Below are 20,131 nucleotides of genomic sequence, written 5' to 3'. Positions count from 1 at the left end.
GCCTCACACCCCCTTCAATGCCTCCCCTCAACTCACCTCTCCTCAAAGATAAGGGCTCCCATGAGGAGTCACCATAGTCTGGCACAATAGGTTGGAGCAGGGCCAAGCTATTCTCTCATGCATTAAGGCTGAACATGGTGTCCCACCATAGAGAATGGGCTCCAACAATCTAGTTCATGCACTTGATTTGTATCCTCATCCTACTGCCAGGGGCTCTTCAGCTAGTCCCAAGCTTCACAACTGTCTCCAACATACAGAGGGCCTAGTTCACTCCCTTGGAGTCTCCACGGTTGTAGGTCTAGAGTTCGTGAGTTTCCACAAGCTTGGTTCAGTTGCCTCTGTAGGTTTCTCTATTATGATTTTGACCTCCTTTGCTCATATGTTCCTTCCTCCCTTTCTTTGACTGAATTCCCAGGACTCAGCCTAGTTCTGGGTTGTGGATATCTGAGTCTGGTTCCATCAATTACTGAATGAAGACTCTATGATGATATTTGGAGTACTCACCAATCTCATTACAGGGGTAGTCCAGTTTGGTATACTCTCAACTATTGCTAGAAGTCTTAGCTGTAGTCATCCTTGTGGGTTCTTGGGAGTTACCCTAGCACCAGGTTTCTCCCTAAGCCCATAGTGGTTCTCTCTATTAAGATATCTCTTCCATTGCTCTTCCACTGCATCTTCCCTGCCTCAACCACCCATTCCCTCGTGTTCTCATAATCCCCTTCCCTTACCACCACACCCCATCCCCATTTTACTCAGTAGATCTCATCTAATTTCCCTTCCCAGGGCAATCCATGTGTCCCTGTTAGGGTTCCTGTTGTTACTTAGTTTCTCTGGGGCTATAGAATGTAGTCTGGTTAGCCTTTGCTTTAGATATAATATACACTTATGAGTGAGTACATGCCATGTTTGTCTTTCTGTGGCTGGGTTACCTCACTCAGGATGGTGTTTTCTGGTTCCATCCATTTGCCTGAAAATTTCATGAGGTCATCATTTTACAGCTGAATATTCCGTTGTGTAAAGTACCACATTTTTCTTATCCATTCTTTGATTGAGGGGCATCTAGGTTGATTCCAGTTTGTCTATTATGAATAATGCTGCTATGAACCTTGTTGAGCAAATGCCCTTGAGTTTGATTGAGCTTCCTTTGGGTAAATGTTCTACAGCGGTATCACTGGATCTTGAAGTAGACTGATTCCCATTTTCCTGAGAAACCATCATACTGATTTCCAAAGTGACTGTACAAGTTTGTACTCTCACCAGCAGTGGAAGAGTGTTCCCCTGACCCCATATCCTCTCCAGCATAAGCTGTCCTCAGAATTTTTTATCTTAGCCATTCAAGCAGGTATAAGATGGTATCTCGGAGTCAGTTTGATTTGCATTTCCCTGGTGATTAAGACTGTTGAGCACTTCCTTAAGTGTCTTTTGGCCATTTGAGATTCTTGTGGTAAGAATTCTCTGTTTAGATCTGTACCCCATTTTTCAATTGGGTTATTTTGTATTTTGATGTCTAGTTTCTTAAGTTCTTTATATATTATATATATCAGCCCTCTGTCAGATGTGGGGTTGGTGAAGATCTTTTCCCATTCTGTAGGCTGTCATTTTGTCTTGTTGACTGTGTCCTTTGCCTTACAGAAGTTTTTCAGTTTCTGGAGGTCCCATTTATTGACTGTTGCTTTTAGTGTCTATACAACTCTACCAACACTTTCTAAGCAAGTAAACAATAGAAAAATCACTTTCAGAAGTGTGTGTATGCATGCATGTATGTATCTGTCTATCTGCCTGCCTGCCTGCCTGCCTGCCTGTGTCAAGGTGTTGTATATCCCCTCATGGAGAGAGGACCTGGGGACTTTGGAGGTAAACAACTCACAGGATGCAGAAGACCCCTCCCCAAGGTGGGGGAAGCAATAAACAACCGAGGGGAGACAGCACCTGGGATGACAGGAGGACAATTACCAGCTGAGCTGCCTGGCCCAGACTCTCTGATCTTGTCAAGTTGCTTGCAAGTCAAAGAAAGAGTGCAATATTTGGCAGCTTTTTGGTTATGCATCTGTCCATGACTTATTCATACTTCTGCTCCTGCAAGTAACCCCTAGCCATACTACAGTAAGTAATCACAATTCTTTGGACCTCCCAGTGCAACTTTGGTGAAACAGTTACTTTGTCTGTGCCCAGTTCCCTTTCTGGGACAAGGAGATATCTGTGTATGTCTCCCCAGGAAAAGTCATAACACACAATAGTGTGTTATGTAAGCTTACATGTGAAGTCAAGAGGTCAGAATTTGTCCACCTTTATTTTTCTAAGATTATCTCTTATTGGTACCTAAAGCTGGCAGGATAAACTAGACCTGTTGGCCAGTAAGCTTCAAGGATCTGCTGTCTCCACCTAGCCAGCACTGGGGTTACAAGTGCAAACAACCACATCTGGTTTTCGAAGTGGGTGCTTGAATCAAAGTCAGGTCCTCATGCTTGTACTCCAAGCACTCTACTGAGCTATCTCCCCAGCTCCATAATCTTTTTAAAGCAAATCTACTACCAAATAACTCTGCAGCAGCATAATATTTTTCAGTTTCATCTTCTGAGAGAAAAGGCAAAGCTCTTTTCAGAACTGGACCTGACTTTGGAATACTGCTTTGGGACCTAAACCCCAGAACAAATGAAACAAAGGTAAAAATGTATACCTCGGTAACTATGTCAAAAAGTGAACAACAGTCATGATGAGTAGAAAAATCCTCCACAGTTCTCTAAATAAATTGCTGGAAGCAATTTGGCTGTCAATAACAAGCTATAAGAAATCATTTTGATGACTGCTTAGTAAAAAGAGACGCAGCTTGTGGCACATTGAACACCTGCCCTCAGAAGATGAGCATAAGACTGCAGGTGTGATTAAGTAAAGCATCTGAAGTGATAGTGCTGCTGTAGATGATATGGGAGGCTCTAAACACTGATGGGACAGCAGAGACTTAATTGAGACGGAAGAGGACTGGGCTATCAGACCAAGGAGGCTCATCAGAGTGATGTGTCTTCAAGCCAAGGAATGATAGCAGCCATGGGAAACTGGAAAGTAGAAGAAGGGAAAAAAAGGAGAAAATTCTATCCTAGAGACTCCAAAGGAATCACCAAACCTTGATTTCAACCTCACACCTCCAGAAGTGTGAGATGATAACATTGTTACAAGCAGGCAAGTTCAGGGAAACTTGTTACAGCAACCATGTGAAAGCAATACAAAGCTGAATCAATGAAATAACTTGCCATACCTCACCCCTTCCTTTCCCATCTACTTAAAGACAAAAGTATGCTTTCTTACCTAAATACCTACAAGAATAAGAAAGTAGAGAATAAAATTATTGCCAAACCTTATTTCTCACTATAGAGGGCAATAAATTGTGTATATTTAACTAAAAGAAGTCTTTAAAACTCTCTCCACAATTCACAACCCAGAGATGTATCCCACTAAATAGTTGAGAAAAGATCACTATTTTTAAGTTTACTATTTTTAAGTCATCAAGAAAATTCTAGAGTGTATACTCCTAAACAACTTACAAGCAGACCAAACAAAATCTTTTCATACTAACTTCTTGAGAGGTTTGCCTGTTGTATGAGATTTAACTATGAAATTTAACGTCATGTTTTGGTTCCAAAACTGATGTATGAGGGCCATGCTTTAACTAGGGAGGGTGACAAATTTGCAACATTTCTACATTTGTTTCTGTTCTGTGCTTTCTTTGTCCACCATCAATAGGTCCCAATGAAAAAGGAGAAAGGACCACTCCACACATAATTTATCTGTTTTTGTGCACAGGAAGAAAATCTTTGCCATCTGGTGGCTGTGTGTCCAGAAGGGAAACTATTAGACAGTGATCCTGTGTCCTTACCTACACCTGTGTGAGACAGGTGCTCAAAAAGGGTCCAGCTGTTGTCATCCACATAGTGGTTCTTCAGGATCAAGAGCTGGCAAACATCTCGGGCGGTGATGTCACTGGGTACTTCTAACGCCCTGCTGGTCTCATCCTCACTGTAGACTTTAATCACCTGTGTTTGCGAGAAACAAGAGAACGAGCTCATAGAACCATACTTATTATCTTGGTTACTCTTCTGTGACAAAACACCTGAGAAAAGAAATGGAAAAAAATATGGCTTTATTTTTGGTCCATAGTTACAAGGAATTTGTGCCAATGTGGTGTGGGTCATCATGGCTACAGGAGCTTGAAGGAGCTGATCACACTGAATCTGCAATCAGGAAGCAGAGAGAGATGATTGTTCACGTTCAGCTCACTTCCTGTTATGTACGAATCCAGGGTCCAGCCCAGGAAATGGTGCCACTCACGTTTACATGAATCTTCCCATGCCAATTATTACAACCTTAGCAATTCTCCAAACATACCAAAGCTTTTGTTTCCATGGCGATCCTTTACATCTGAGGTATTCAGTATGAAATTATGAGGTGGGCATAACTAATAAAATGGTTACCACAGAAGCAAACTAATGTGGCCATCATTCCCCAGTTGTCCACACTCTTCTTACAAGGGAGCTGAGATTGCCTGCTCTGCCACACTCGACATGACACCAGTATATAGTGCACATGTTAGAATTTACAGCTGAAGACCTTCTCTTCCCAGGTCTGCTGATTTGCATATTTGAGCTGTACCTCCCCACCCTTGCACCCAGTGCCAACTGCCTTGTCTTGTATTGCTCTCGACTTGACATTTTTTCTTCAATGCTTTGACACATAAGTGATATTATGGGATAGTCTCCTTCTGTCTGATATTTCACTTAAAAGAATGTCCTCCAGGTTAAGACATGAAGCAACTAGGATTATTTTTCCTTTTGACAAAAGACCTTACTATACAGCCTGGGCTGGCCTCAAACTTACTATTTAACCCAGGCTAGCCTGAAATTTGTAGCATTCCTCCTGTCTCAGCCTTTCAAATGCTGAGGTTACAAGCAAAAGCAACTGCACCCAACTCATAATCTCCCCCTTTTAAAAGGCCTGTTATGGTTATATATAGGCATAAATACCACAGCTTCTTTATACATTTAACCCTTAGGGGACACATGCAGTTTCCATATTGTGGTATCATGATAACTTCACAAGAGCATGAAACTGCAAATCTCTGTAAGAGGTAGTGACTTCAGTTCCCTTGAGTGTCTGCCCACTGGGTCACATGGTGGTTCTATGTTTAATTTCCTTAGAAACGTCTGTGCCATTTTTCATAATGCTGACTAATATGCACATCTTCCTTCATCCAAATGGAAGCCTTTCTCCCTTCTGCTACATCATCTCCAGAGCAACGTCTTCTGGTCTCTGGAAGATGGCACCTTGTAGTGTTTCTGATTTATATCTCTCAATGCTCAGCGACTTCTCACATACCTGTCAGCTGACCATTAGTATTTAGAGAAATGGTGTAGCTCATTTCTCACTCTGATTGCTTTCTGTTATTGAGGTATAACATAGCAGTGTAACCAGATAAATGACTTTCAAATATATAGGCAGTCCCATGCTATTATTCAGACCTTCATTAAAATATCCAATTCAAACAAGTGTCATTCTTGTAAGTCATCAAATTTGTCGATTGAGCATAAATTCCCTTTAAAATCCCTTGTGCATTTCATCTTACATGCATCCACACCTAGATACCAAATCACTTTATTCAACAACTTTTATCTTTCTTCATTATATAAATTAAACTTCATTTGATGACCAATCTGTCATTTCATTACTACTCAAGTCTATTAAAAGCTATGAGCTTCTTATCAATATTCTACATTTCCTTTCATTTCCATATTAAATTTTGTAAACAATCCAAGAAATTTGGGTGTTCTCCATTGAGACACAGTCATGAATCCCAGACTATCTACGTATCCACATGTCTTTAACATTTTTCTTTCTTGTAATCTGTATGGCCATGGAATTGAGTTTTAGTCAGCAGAACACAAGCCAGTGGAACAGTAAGCCTCCAGATCTGTCCCATGAAATTCTACCACATGCCCCGATTGTCTTTCACCACCCTCCCACAGAATGAAAACAACTGCACAGGCCTTGAGGAGAGTAAGGTCATGGGCAGAAGGAATTCTTGTCCCTAAATGACTTCAAGGGCAATTCCCGACTCAGAGTGTCCTTGTGAATAAGAAGCAAATTTATACTCTGTTAACACTGTGAATTAGGAGTGAACTAGTAGAGCATCCATCGTCCAACTAAAATGACATAGAACTAGAAATTTCTATGAAGGAGCCACTCAGCATTTGCCAAGGTATACTCTGTACTAGAATTTCCAGTATCAATTATTATCTGCATGAAGTTAGTAAGATAAGCATACACATGGTGATGGTGTAGCTGTGCACACATACCAAAGTGAAAACCAAGAAAGTTCAATACAGAAAACACACCTATCACAGGAATGCCAGCATTTACACACGGCCAGTAATTCAAACACATGCCCTAGAGAACAATGTACCAATCCAGTCTTACTATTTTTAAGGCACACTTTATTATATCACAATGATATTAGTAAATTAGTAAAAAAATTGTTCTGTGCATTAATGGGAGGACAGTTATTGAAACTATTAAAAGGTCCATTCCTTTGACCCAGTAATTTCACTTCAGCAAAATAACTCAAAAGACATTTTTAATAACTTCAGAAAGTGACTTTTAGGAATTCACACAGCCAACAAAGCTTTATTCATAATTCTAATTAGATATAAGTTTTAACAATAAAAAAAGGAATAATACCCCCCATAGAATAAACTGGAGGACCTTGCAAACATTACCCAAAGAAATTATATAAGAATATTTAGAGCCAGGTCTCCTGGTAGCACATGGCTGTAATCCCTGCATGAGAAATAGAGACAGGTTAATCCAGAATCCAAGGCCAGCCTTGGCTACAAAGTGAGTTTGAAGCCATCCAGAGGGTGTGGGGTTTAAAACACTTACAGGATACAGCACAAGCTTCCTTGGCCTTGGCTCCCAGCCTCACATCCCTCTTTTCTGACTGTCATTTATTTCTGAAGCACTCTCCTTCCCCATCACCATCACCAGCTATCTTTCCAATTGTGGCCACTCATCCTCCAGCTCAGTGATACTGTGCTGGAGTTCTGAGACTGGCTTTGATGGAACCCTAGACTGGGAAAGCCAAACATCTTGAAATCAACCATGACAGTAGTTACTCTTGGAGGCCCGTATTGCAAGAGCCAGAAGAACTCATACAGATCTGTTCAGCAATTCTTTTCTTCAGAGCTGTGGAGATGTGGACCAGAGCTGCACTGGTCACAAACACAGTGGTCATGGGCACATGCAACCCATATGGAGAAAGCCACATGGCAATATGCCATATCTTTTTGCCCAACACAAGTCACCTAATTCCAGAGTGATGGGATGACCTGTGCTATAGCCTTTGTTGGGGGAAGGGGTGATCAGACAAGGGTTGAGGCTCTCCTGAATGCAATTAGAAATTTATGAAATGAGTCACTCTATGGTCCTGGGGGTGGAAGGATATAACATACACCTACAAGATGTTTTTTCCTATCACATGTGAAGCTCCCCCTGAAACTCACATCTGTGCTATACCTCCCCCACCCCAATGTTTATTTTGAAAAATCCCAACTTACATTTCACCTGAATTCAAATGAATTCCTCTTCAGAAGACTATCTCGTATGTTCAGGGTTTCATAATGTGCCCTCACCTCCTGAGCTAGCAAGCCCCCACCCTCAGGAAAGTTTCTACTTTTTCACTATTTACATTTTTACCACAGTGGCCTACCTTAAGTCACCTAGGCTTAATCAAGTCCTACCAAGCAGAGGCAGTTACCATCCACTGCAAAGTCTACCAGAATTTTGTATATAGTAAATATTCGATATATCTTCTTGACATTCAATTTGAAACTATTTTCCACCATGGTAAATATAATTACTCAAAAATATCTTTGTCCAGGAAATTTGTTTGTACATACAACTTCTTAGTGAGAAAAAAACAATAATTCCAAGTAAGAACTGGTGCGATATGGCAGACCTGAGTTACAAAGTCATTGAGTCGGCCATGGAGCACCATGATTGTCACCAAATTTTCCTTCCTGTCACCTGTCTCTTAGTAGCTCCCTATATAGTGACTTGTGTGGAGCTTCCCTGTGCTATATTGCCATCTTGGTAGGCTGTTGCTCATGATTTATGCCTCCTACATCTGGGTCTGCGTTTAACCAGGGCTGAATTTCTAACCAGGGCTGACTTCCACTTTTCCCATGATGCTGTCTGTGCTCACAGTGACTTTGACCAAACTCGAGAAAGTGCTCCTGACAACATCCATATGGGCATAACCAATGGGTGAGCTCAGGAGCACTGGACTCAGTGTAGCAATGGTGTGTCCTGGAGCCAAAGACTAGGAGGGCAACTGGAGAAGGATAGGTGAGATTTTGCTTAGGTTAGTATTCATCTGCAGCCCATCCCCGGGGTCTCTGGAATCCACTCAATAGAACATTTTTCTTGCTACTATTGCAGGCATAGAATATTCTGTCCTGTGTGTGTGTCCTTTAAGTATGTGAAGACAGAAAGATAACTAAGACTCAGCTCTTGAGTGCAGTTAGTGTCTCGCAGAAAGCATCATCACATGAAAACCTTCCTATCTAAGGAAAGAATTGAGTTCCACACATAAGCAAAGGACTGCTGTGTGTAAAACCAGCTTGGACTGTTCAGGATTGTGGGAAAACAAACAGTACACTGTTCTTCAGATCGCTTAGAACATATTAATATCCTCTTTCCTCTACAGCTGAAATCTAAAAAGGGCTTATTAATCACGCCATTTAATAAAGGACTATTATACATTTCTAATTAAGTGCCCCAAACTTCCAAATTGGTTTATAGTGTGAAGAAAATAAGATGAAAAGACTAATGTCATTTGAAATTGTACACCAAAGGTGTGTGTGTGTGTGTGTGAGAGAGAGAGAGAGAGAGAGAGAGAGAGAGAGAGAGAGAGAGCGAAAGAGAGAGAGAGAGAGAGATTCTACTTGGATCCAAAGAATAGGAACCAACTGGCTTCAGCAATGTTGGAAAGCTGAGTAACAAGTGACTCACCCCTTGAGTGGTCTGTTTATAGCATCTCTCTAGCATAAACAGACTGCCCTAGGGAAGCCAAGGTGTATGCAGTGGCTCTGATGAGAAGTACTTCAGTGAAAGCTGAACCCGTGAAGCCTTCAGAGGAGGTTACAGCTTCAAAATCCACTCCAGACGCACACGCCTGAGCATGAGAAATCACCACATGGCACAGCCCTTGCAAGGACACAGTCTGGAGTGGGAGTGAGTGCATTGTTTACAGGTGTATCCTAGAACATGTTTAAACCTTTGATCCATCAACTCCTAATCTCCCATGTAAAATAAGCAGAGAAAAGAGATTTCAAAACCCACCTATTCCAACAACCAAAAAATTAAAAAAAAAAAAACTTAAAAAAAAAAAAAAAAAGTGGTTCACTACAGAACAATGTTTGAAGGCCCAAGACTTAAAGAGACAAAATACTTCAAATAAAAGTTGAAGGTTGTGTCTAAAGTAAATTTAAATAAATAAATAAATAGATAAAGACAGAGAGGCTGTGAGTGAGGGCAATATGCACTGCCTTGCTCTCCGAGCACTCTGTGGATTCCTGTGAAATTGCCTGGAATTTGATTCTCAGAATAGAGTATAAGGAGAAGCCCTTGAAAAACAGAGCAGACACTAAGTGAAGTCCTTCCCTGTCCCTGATGCTAACCACAGCAGTGCATACCAAGGGGATTCCCTGTTCCTTTCAAGCTGGACACACTCAAGAGCAGTGGGAATGGGTCAGGATTGTTGATTGGACTGAGTATTTTAGAAGGGCTTCCAAAACTGCCATCATGGGAAACAGATAAATGCCCCAGAGTTCGGCTCTCATTGTCTTTTGCTTCTTCAGAGGTTGGTGCAGGGCTTGTCATTCGGGGGTGGGGGGGGAGCCTGAGGGGGGGGGGAATTAACCAGTAAAAACAAAAATCAATAGAATGGAATAAGAGAAAGAAAAAAATGTCAAACATGGAGGAATGATGTCCGGGGCATGACTATACCTGGCTTTCTCTTGTGTTGAAGTTCCTATTTTAGGAAAGTTGAGCTCAGATATTTACTAATATTAAATTTAAAATAATTTGATAAACATATTTTAAATGGATATTACAACTAAAATTTAAAAATGTTTAAGAATAAAGTTTCACTATTTTATCCTATGTATTAATTACATCTATCATTAGCATGTAATTACTAGAAAATTAAAGTAAGGAGGAAAATTCCACAGAAGAGTTCCCTGAACTGTACTCCAAAGAACTAACTTACTTTGTTTCTACAATTCTTCCAAAGTTTATCCCCAACTGCAGTTAGATTATAAAATATCTTCTAATGGTTCAAGATTTCTTGTTGTTTTTTTAACAGATAGGAAATGAATGTGTTTAAATGTATTTTTATAGCAAGGTCAGAACAGCCTCGAATCTTCACATTCTTCTAAATAAGGAATGCTGTGGCCCAAGATAAGAGGAGACAGTGGGGGGCATTTTGAATTTAACAGTCTGTGTGTTTGCTTATGAGAATGGAAATAATGAATTCATTGGTTCTTATTCCATATCTACTCTTCAAACACTGGATCTCTAAAAACAGCTCCTCCGCTCCAAAAGTCCTCGATATTCAAGAAACACTGTTGCTTTCTTGTGTCTCTACTGTACTCTTCTCTTAGATGTGAGACACTGACAGCAGAGGAGAACAGAGGAGGACATAGCTCAGAGACACCACATGATAAAGTCTTAAACTTGAGAGAAATATTCAACAAGCATTATACCTAAGCATAAACTGTGATTTTAATTAGAATAATTCAAAACAGGTAAATGTCACTAATATTAACTTTCAGGAATTGACATAACATGGTCCATATCCACTTCCATTTCAGCTCCTTCCTCCCTGGCTCCAACCACCCTTTATCTCCCTCCATTTCCTCAAGAGCGAAGCTTTTTCCAGAACACAGGACCTTTGCATAATGTACATACTACTATGCACATACCACTGTCCCTAAAATTGCAAACATACCATTATTTCTATGATGGGAACTTCAATGACCTTTCCACTTTAGAGCCAGAGAGTTTATTCCATGTCTAGCAAACCTATGCCATCAACATCCAAGGCACTTGCTACTCAGAATGCCATATGACATCAGAGTTATAGCTGCCTCCCATGAGCTCTCCAGCAGCTAGTGGAGCACACAACAGACAGTTGACACAGTTATCCCATAGTGAATGCAGTCATTGTCTGTGAGACATTAGGGATTCCACAGCAGCTGTATCAAGCCCTCAAGTTTAAACCACACATGCAGACCAAGGGGAAAATATTAGCAAGTTTTCGTGGCATTTCTCAGCCAAACAAAGTCCAACCAGGGCATTGTGGTGGTGTGTTATCATATTTGAGGTTGTGTGAAAAGTTAAAACGCATAGGGGAAAACCTGGGTAAATATTATGAGAAAAAAATAATGAGAAAGAAAAAAAGCAAATATACAATAATAATAACTTCAGGAAACAATCCAAAGTACAGAGACTAGGGCTGCCTTTACAGGACTAGTGAAGCTTCACCCTTGCCAGCAGACTACAGAGGGGAAGGTGACCTCAACCAGACCTGATGAGCAACTGCTTGACTTGATACCACCACAATGGAGGACCATGTCTACAACACCCAAATTACATGACAACTCTCAAAACTAGCTGGTAATATAACAATAAGGCTTCAAAAACAAGTTTTGCATGGCTCTGCTCAGTAGTGGAAAGACAAATGACTGTTGAATAGCCCCATGGTGCTAAAAAAAAAGATCTGCCCTGAACATTTTACTCGCATTTGGAAGATCCCTCAAGGGCCTACTGACCTGGGTTCTTTAAGTTCATCCCTAATCTTCTAACCTTTTTCCTCTTAAGACCACCCCAGGATGGATGGACACAGAGTTTTCTGTGTGGGAGCCCTGGCTCAGCAATCATTTGTTGGCTGTTCTGCTTCATTTGGTCAGTTAGATGGGGTGCCTGGTCAAAGACAATAGACTCAAGACTTATGAACCCACAAAACCAGGGATCTTGTCCTACAAATAGACCCAGACTGCACTAGGAGAAGATTTAGAATGTAGCAAATTAGTTCACCTTCCTGCATTGGGTGAAATCTAGAAAGAGATGCCAAATTGCCACATATGAGACCTGATTCACACCTAGGCTTCCAACTTAAGTTCCTCCCACATACGTATGCACACATGCACACACTCATACACACTACATTTCTGTGCATTTGAGTCTAATGTGATTTGAGTCTAATGTGTGTTAGAGAGTTAAGTCCCAAATCCCATGCTAAGTTCCCAATGACTTCATCCAAGATATGTGTCTGAACAGTCAGTGTTTTTCTTAACATTTTTTAAATTAATTTCTTTTTTTACATTCCAATCCCAGTTCTTCCTCCCTCCTCTCCTCCCACGACCCCCACTCCTCCCCCTCACCTCATATCTGCTCCTCAGAGAGGGCAAGGACTCCTTTAAGAAATCTACTAAGTGTCTATCATCATCTCGTTGAGGCAGGACCAAGGCACCTCTCCACCCCCACAATCCGTGTCTAGGCTGGGAGTGGTATCTCTCCATATAGAATGGTCCCCACTAAGTCAGTTTGTGCATTGCTGTTAGATATTGGACCCACTGCCAGTGTCCTCATATGTTGTCCCAGTCACACCATTGTCACCTATATTAAGGGAGTCTAGTTCGGTCTTATGCACATTCCCCATTTGTCAGACAGGAGTCAGTGATCTCTCACTAGCTCGGATCAGCTGATGCTGTGGGTTTCCCCATTGAATAGTCAGTGTTTTAAACACATGTAATTCATCTAGGACTAAGGTACAAATCTTCACAGGTGCTAACACTTAATCATACTTAAAATAGAACACACTGGTCAAGCTTACACTGGGCATAATATTATCTGGCTATCTCCTTTGGGTTTTTAAGTAACTATGTATTCCCAGAATAACCACTAAGTGTCTAAGTGAAAAAGTTCAAAGTCAGTTCACACAGTGAGAAAGAAGGACAAATGGAGAAGAGTGGAGAGGAAATGATTTAGAGAGAGAAAAAGACTACAAGGAATATACAGACATGACACATTTGACTATTACATTTATTGAGACACAGGGTGTCAACCCATGCACTGGTAGGAATTATTTGTCTTCATTGATTTTTAAAATATTTTTATAATTTAATGTCTCAGAAACTCACATGAAGCTTACCATACAAGGTCTATAGCGTTTTTACTGGAGATACATAAAATAACATTTTTATGTAATATATAGTGCCAACTAGTCAATGACAAGTCACACAGTCTTTCTGTGATATTTACGTATTACTCCATAGACTTAAAATAACACCAAAAAAAAAAAATCAGTTTGCAGATCCTAACATTGCCATGCTGTGACAAATCTAGGGACAAACTGATTTATATCCATGCTGTTATTCTGGCTTTTGTTAAACTTTTAAACATTTCTCCTGTAATCAGTATGAAATGCAAAGTGCGCATATTCCTGTTTAGAAAACAGAATCAATGTTGTCAGACTAATAAGATAATAAAGTTAGAATTCAGGCTGAATAACTAACAAGATCCCCTAGTTGTAGAAAAGAAGAAGCCAGGGCTGCAGCTCGAGCTCAGAACCTGCTCCCTGCCCGAGCCAGGGAACCTGTGTAGGCTGTATTCATCTCCCACAAGTCATTTAGTGCCTTTTTAAATGGCTACTGCTCTGTGAAATGTGGTGTAAAAGTGTTAGCTAGCTAGTTACACACTACACTAAAATATAAAAATATAAAAGCACCTAGCTTTTGAAATGCCAAAGAGTTGTTTGCTTTTTTTTTTTTTTTTTTTTTTTTTTTTGTCAGAATATGCAAACATAGAAAGAGCCAGCAGAGGGAGTCTTTATTCTGAGTTGGTACAACTATAGACACACTGCCCAGGCTCCCCAACCCCCATAGGTTTCTCTCTGGGGAGATGGCTCAGTTTGCTGGCAAGTTTGCACATATAAATAAAATCCTTAGGACCCATGGGGTGGAAGAAGACTGACTGCCACAAGTTATTCTCTGAAGTCCTCAAGCGTGCCCAACTTCATCACACACACACACAGAGCACATACACAGAGCACACACACACAGAACACACACACAGAGCACACACACACACACACACACACACAGAGTAAATAAATAAATAATAAAGGAAATACATATCTTAAAGATGGGAGGGAAGGATGGAGGGAGAGAGGATATTTATTGAGCTCTTGTGATTTAAAATATAGGGATGACTCTACAATCACTTTCTGACGATGAGATTATTGCCAACACAATTCTTTAAATTTCTCTTTTGGAACTGTCTGAAGACTGAGGACTGAGCAATTTTAATAGCCTGCAAGGAAATCTTTATATTTTTGGCAGGAAGTAGTATCTGAAATGACCACAAGTCCTACTTATTTTCTTGCCAACGAGAGATTATTATTTTTAAATTCTGGCTCAGGGGACTGGGGCACAGCCAAGAGAGCCAGGCCTTCAGACTGTCCAAGCAGGAGTCTGAGACTGTCCATCACCCAGGCTATTTTTAATCAGGATTCTGTGCCAGGCATGGACCAGGCATTGTAGTTTACAAAATAACGTGAAGCTCAGTGCCTGTTCCCATGGAGTTACAGCCCAGGTGTCTACAGTGCTGGGAATACTGGAATATGATCAAGATCAAACTGGCAACTATCAAGTGGTCACCTTCTACATCTTCAACTCCTCATACCTTAAAACGTACAAAGAGCTAACAGCACTCAGCTCAGCGTTATGTGTTGTGTATTAGCAGTAGTGTTATAGAGCTTAAAGCAAAGCAAGTGCATTGTGATTAAGTCTCAAGAAACCTTTATAGCCCTAAGTGTATTCTCGGACATTCTGACATGTTAGCTTCCTCCCTGGCTTGGAAGTAACACTGAAGACACAGCAAGGAGCAGTAATCAGAGGACCAAAGCACATTGGCAAAAGAGGTGAGAATTGTCCCATGCACCCAGTACAGGTAAGAGGAGAGGCCGTTCTGTGGAGCAGGGGCATGCAGTGTGTGTCCAGGCCATTCTGTGAAAGCAGGGGCCATACACTATGTGTACTTAGGATGTTATGCAGATCAGGGATGTACAATGTGCTTGCACAGGCTCTTTTGCAGAGCAGAGCCATGCAGTATGCATTCCTCAGCTGTTACATGCATCTTGAGTGTGCAGCATGTGTGCCCAAGTTGTTCTGTGACAGCTTTCTGTCTGGGAAGAAAGGCCTAGCCTATAGTCCTGTTCCCTGTCATTTATTAGTGGGAGCTTTGGTGATGACCTTTCTCCAAACCAATCTTCTTCACCCAGAACAGGTTTGGCTACCAATCTTGTGAGATTCTTATGAAGACTAAAGAGAATGTGACTCTGCTAAGTACATCACAGTTGCTTTGGGGTCGACCAGTCTATGGGGAAAGCAGAGAATCTTATAACTTGCCAAAAGCAACAAGTTGGAGCCAGATAAAGATAATGAATAGGGCCGGGACTGTAGCTTTCCACCCTAAGGGATAAAATTGTAAGAATAAAGAGAAACAACAATTTGAGAAATCCCAATAGTAGGTCAGAATCTTGTTTTCACAAAAACCCGATTTACACAAATAATGGTAATTGTCCTCTGAGTAGCAGTTGTTTGAAATGCTTGAATGGGAAGGGCATCAGGTTTTTTTTTTTTTTTTTTTTTTTTTCATGTTGTGCATATACATTTGTGCATACACAATAAGCTATCCTAAAGTAAGAACCCCCTGTAAACACATTATTTTTTGCTTTAAATTTAGGAGTATGTCACATTTGAGATTTTCAAACTAAGAATAACACTGTACCCATGCTGTCCATGTCATGATCAAAGGTGACACAGCCCCACTGTCACACAACTAACCTGCAAACATTGCCAACTCTTTGGCCTTCATACAGCTTGTCTTGCACAAATGCACAGTCTGTACAGCCCTTACTAACTACCCCTGAAGGGAATAATAGTCTACCTTCATATCTTGCTGCATTTCATCTATGCTCCCAGAAAACATAGATGAGAGATAGATAGATGTGAATTCTGTCTATTGGCTATTCATTTTTTTTAAGTTCCATAGCAGTCATAAATGCAGTTACAGAAAGTAATCAGTGGAAACAGAATCTGCAAAGTGTGTCATCCTTCTGACCCTGGTGGCATGGTATAAAGGACAATAAGTTTTTTCAATTAAATTCATTTGCTACAACAACAATAACAACAAAAATTAGGTATCCACATTAGCAGGAAAATATAAATTCCTGACAATAGTAAAATTTTTATTTAATGCTTTTTCTCATACAATACAATTTAAACTGCTTATGAAGCTAACAAAGCATGGAATTTTGAAGCCAAGCACAGTGATGCCTATCTGTACTCCCAGCTCTTGGGAGGATGTAGGAGATAATGTAGTGGTTGAAGTTATTCTGGATTATATATGGGAACTATCTGTCAGCAAATACACACTTCACCAATGACAGCAGATTAAAAACCAATCTAACAAGTGAATAAAAAACACAGCACATGCCTTTTCTTAGGCCAGGGAAGTAATTTACATTTGCTGGGTTTCTACTTGTGCTAATGCTTTTAAGTATTTGTCTGTTTCATTCTCATCATCGGTCCACATAAATCCAGTATGGTGAGGAACATAGAGAAACTGGCTCTTGTGTAAGAGAGAATATGCCCAAGGTTGCTCCATAGGTTAAGGAGAGTACTGAGCTCAGGTGCCAGACTTTCTACCTCTAAAACACACAATGTCCACCAAGGCATGTTTACTGAAACCTTATTTCTCAAGGAAGGGAACACTGTGTAAATATACCCAAACGGTGCTCTGAGTGATACCCTTGCGAGTTAAGGACAAAGTTAAGTTACCCTAATAAAAATGACATGAGCAGGAAGAAAATAAAGGTTTTGCAGAAATGAGATTTAAAAAGTAGTAGTAATTACCACTGCACCCACCAAGCAAGGCTCTATTTAAATCAAAGTACCACCTGCAGACATCCATGGCCCTGCTCCACTCAAAGAAGCAACTATCTCCCCAATTAGCTCACTTGCCACCCCCACATAACATAGAATGCATTGCCTCCAAAGACACCATCAAACTTGGTATATGACATCATAACAATATTATATTTACAAATAGTTACTGAATGCCAAGGACAATAGAGGCACTTGTGGTAGTGACTGCCAGCTCAGCCTGAAGGCCATCCTTCACTTATTCCTTTCCAGAGATTCCTAATGTCTTAATTGTTAAGAAAATGGAGTCCTATTCAGAAACTCCTTTCCTACCCCTATGCCTTACATGTCAGTGTCTATGCTTTCATCTAGAAGTTCATTATTTGGGGTTTCATATCAACATTCGGAGTTAATTTTTGTGCTAGGCAACAGCTATGGGTCTAATTTCATTCTTCTACATGTTGACACTCAATTTTCCCAGCACTATTCATCAGATGTAAGTTACACATACACATGCTTGGGTCTTCTCTTGTTCCATTAATCTCATGTCTGTTTCTATGCCGATGTAAGACTGCTTTTATTATTACAGCTCTGTAACACATCTTGAAATATGAAATAGCCATTCCTCCCAGCATTGTTCTTTTTGTGCAGGGTTGCTTTGGAGTCCTTTTGATTACATATGAACTTTAAGATGGCTTTGCATTTCTGTGAAGAATGTTACAGGTATTTTGATAGCATTGCATTGAATCTGCAAATTGCTTTGGGTGGTGCACAATCCCAACTGATAATCTGCAACACAACTCCTAGATTTAAGGCCCAGGAATATCACAAAAGAGAGAGCAAGAGCCCAAGAACAAGGACATCTGCTGTGAAATGGAGAATATATATATATTTCACCCACAAAATCTCAGCTATATAATATCCTAAACAAGACCACAATAATAGCATGTACAGTTAACAAGCCAACACGGGGAAATCTCATGTGTCCCCATCTGTAGATAAAGGGCTACAGACAAGTAATGACTGCTAGAAGAAAGAGGGATGAAGTCCCACATGATTATCCAATACCAAGTGGTCAGCCCTGTACATATAAGCAGCGCAAAATGGCTCCACAGATTATTTGTGTGTGTGTGTGTGTGTGTGTGTGTGTGTGTGTGTGTGTGTGACAATAATAGTGAAGAAAAAGAGACTATGAATTTGAGAGGGAACAGAGGAGGGGTGATATATAAGTGGCTGGAGGAGGGGAGGAAGGAAAAACAATGTAAATACAGTACATATGTATGAAATTATCAAAATAAATTTACTTTTAATAGAATCCTGATGCTGGGGAAGAGAGCAGCATATTGCACTCCAGGCCTGCTTTCCCAGTGTGCTTTGTGCTCAGTTACCCAACAGGGTCCAGGCACAGCCTATAAGAATCAGCTCCAGTTCGTTCTTGAGTGTCACTTTAACATGAACTAGCACTAGCCAGCTAGGGGGCCCGCCTGCCTGCCTTGTGTATTTATCCTCAGTGCCAAGACTGTGAGAAGGATGCCTGGGGATTCACATTTATCACTCCATAAAAGGGAAGGGGACCCACACCAGGGAGCATATACTAAGCAAGAGAGAATTCAGTTGCCTGAGGATATTGTGGCACTGCTGGATGATCTGTGGATTGATCTTTACTGCAAAGAGTAAGAAAACCAATCCCTTCCCTGTTCATTCCATGTCTTTGGTCTTTTCTGGTTATATAAAGTTAAATTCTGTGAATGAGAAACAAACTGTTAAATTAGAATTGCAAAATGAAATGTCAAACTTGAATAGGCAAAAAGAAAGAAAGAAAGAAAAAGAAAGAATTCTGAAAAACAAATACAACAAAACACACAAAGAATAAAAAGCCAAATCTAAGAAGTTCAGGAGCCTTGGATAAATATATATGATGGCTACTAAGATTAGAAAAGGCAACAGCAAAATGATGTCACGGGATGTGGTTGCTGAATAACAAAGGCATGTCCGTTCATTCAGAATTAAGACACAGAAGAAAAAAGCAAAAAGAGGCTTTTAGAGGACCAGAGTAATTCTACAGATTGGGCAGAGACTTAGACCATAGCATTTGGGGAAGAAAGCAGGTGCCAACCCTGGGAACAGAGCCCTTGAGGTTAAAGTCATCTCAAGTGGAAGGAGGAAGTGACTCCCTTGCAGGCTCCTGTGAAACTGGGCAGCTCCATGGCCAGCCAGACCCAGAGCACGTGCTCATTGAGCAGCTATGAATCTGCTCAAAACTTTCTGGGGAAAACAGAGATATGATGGCTTGAAATTACAGCAATGACTGGGTATAGGAAAAAAAATATGGTTAGAACATAAGATAATATCTTGTGTCCAAACATAATTTCCACATACAAATGGCCTTGGGTCTTTAAGAAAAAATATATTGTAGAATTTGGGGTTTCCCTACCTCTTTCATTTCTGAAACTACTTTAGGATGCTGTGTGCTTATTGTGAATTTCTCCCACAAAGATTGGCTGCATAAAGAATGCAAAATAATTTGCAAGCATAATCTGAAAAGCAGTATTAATCAAATACTGTAACCTGCAGAATTAAAATATGGTATCAGCTCTTCTGATCTTGCAGACATTTTATATTTCATTTATTTGTATGTATTAAAATGCTCGACTGTTAATTCTGTGACCTTAAAATGTTATCTTTCTTGATGCAATTAATATGCCGACCTAAAGTTTCATTTCAGTTATATCCTGTCTCTCTCTCTCTCTCTCTCTCTCTCTCTCTCTCTGTGTGTGTGTGTGTGTGTGTGTGTGTGTGTGTGTGTGTGTGTGTGTGTGCCTGTCTGTCTGTCCCTCTGTCTTTCCTCTCTCACTATGAGAGAAGAGAGAGAAAGATGGGGGAGGGGCATAACAACTCCATTTTACATAAATGTGTTCTGAAGTAAAACATATGGGAGTTGGTAAAGATGCAGAGGATTGTAAGGCTTTGCCTTCACTAAACACAGAATTGAGGTTGATGGTAACTTCACACACCATAAAGCAATTTCATTTGCAGATTGGTTTCAGGACATAACAACATCTATGAAAAACACCATGGAAATCACAAAGCCTATA

The 20,131-nt window shown here is 40.4% G+C and overlaps 1 protein-coding gene across 2 annotated transcripts in view; it reads right to left on the bottom strand.

The window, feature by feature from the left end:
• The window catches only part of Grb14 (growth factor receptor bound protein 14), a 107,439-nt gene that overhangs the window by 35,160 nt on the left and 52,148 nt on the right, over positions 1-20,131 (bottom strand). For both annotated transcript variants that reach the window (XM_051184567.1, XM_051184568.1), the window contains one exon: positions 3,872-4,028. In XM_051184567.1, coding sequence (XP_051040524.1) covers positions 3,872-4,028 — 157 coding nt within the window. The remainder of the gene's footprint in view (positions 1-3,871; positions 4,029-20,131) is intronic.

Source organism: Phodopus roborovskii, unplaced genomic scaffold (genome assembly GCF_943737965.1).
Source record: "Phodopus roborovskii unplaced genomic scaffold, PHOROB, whole genome shotgun sequence".
Taxonomy (NCBI): domain Eukaryota; kingdom Metazoa; phylum Chordata; class Mammalia; order Rodentia; family Cricetidae; genus Phodopus; species Phodopus roborovskii.
This window is presented reverse-complemented; position numbering and strand designations above follow the sequence as displayed.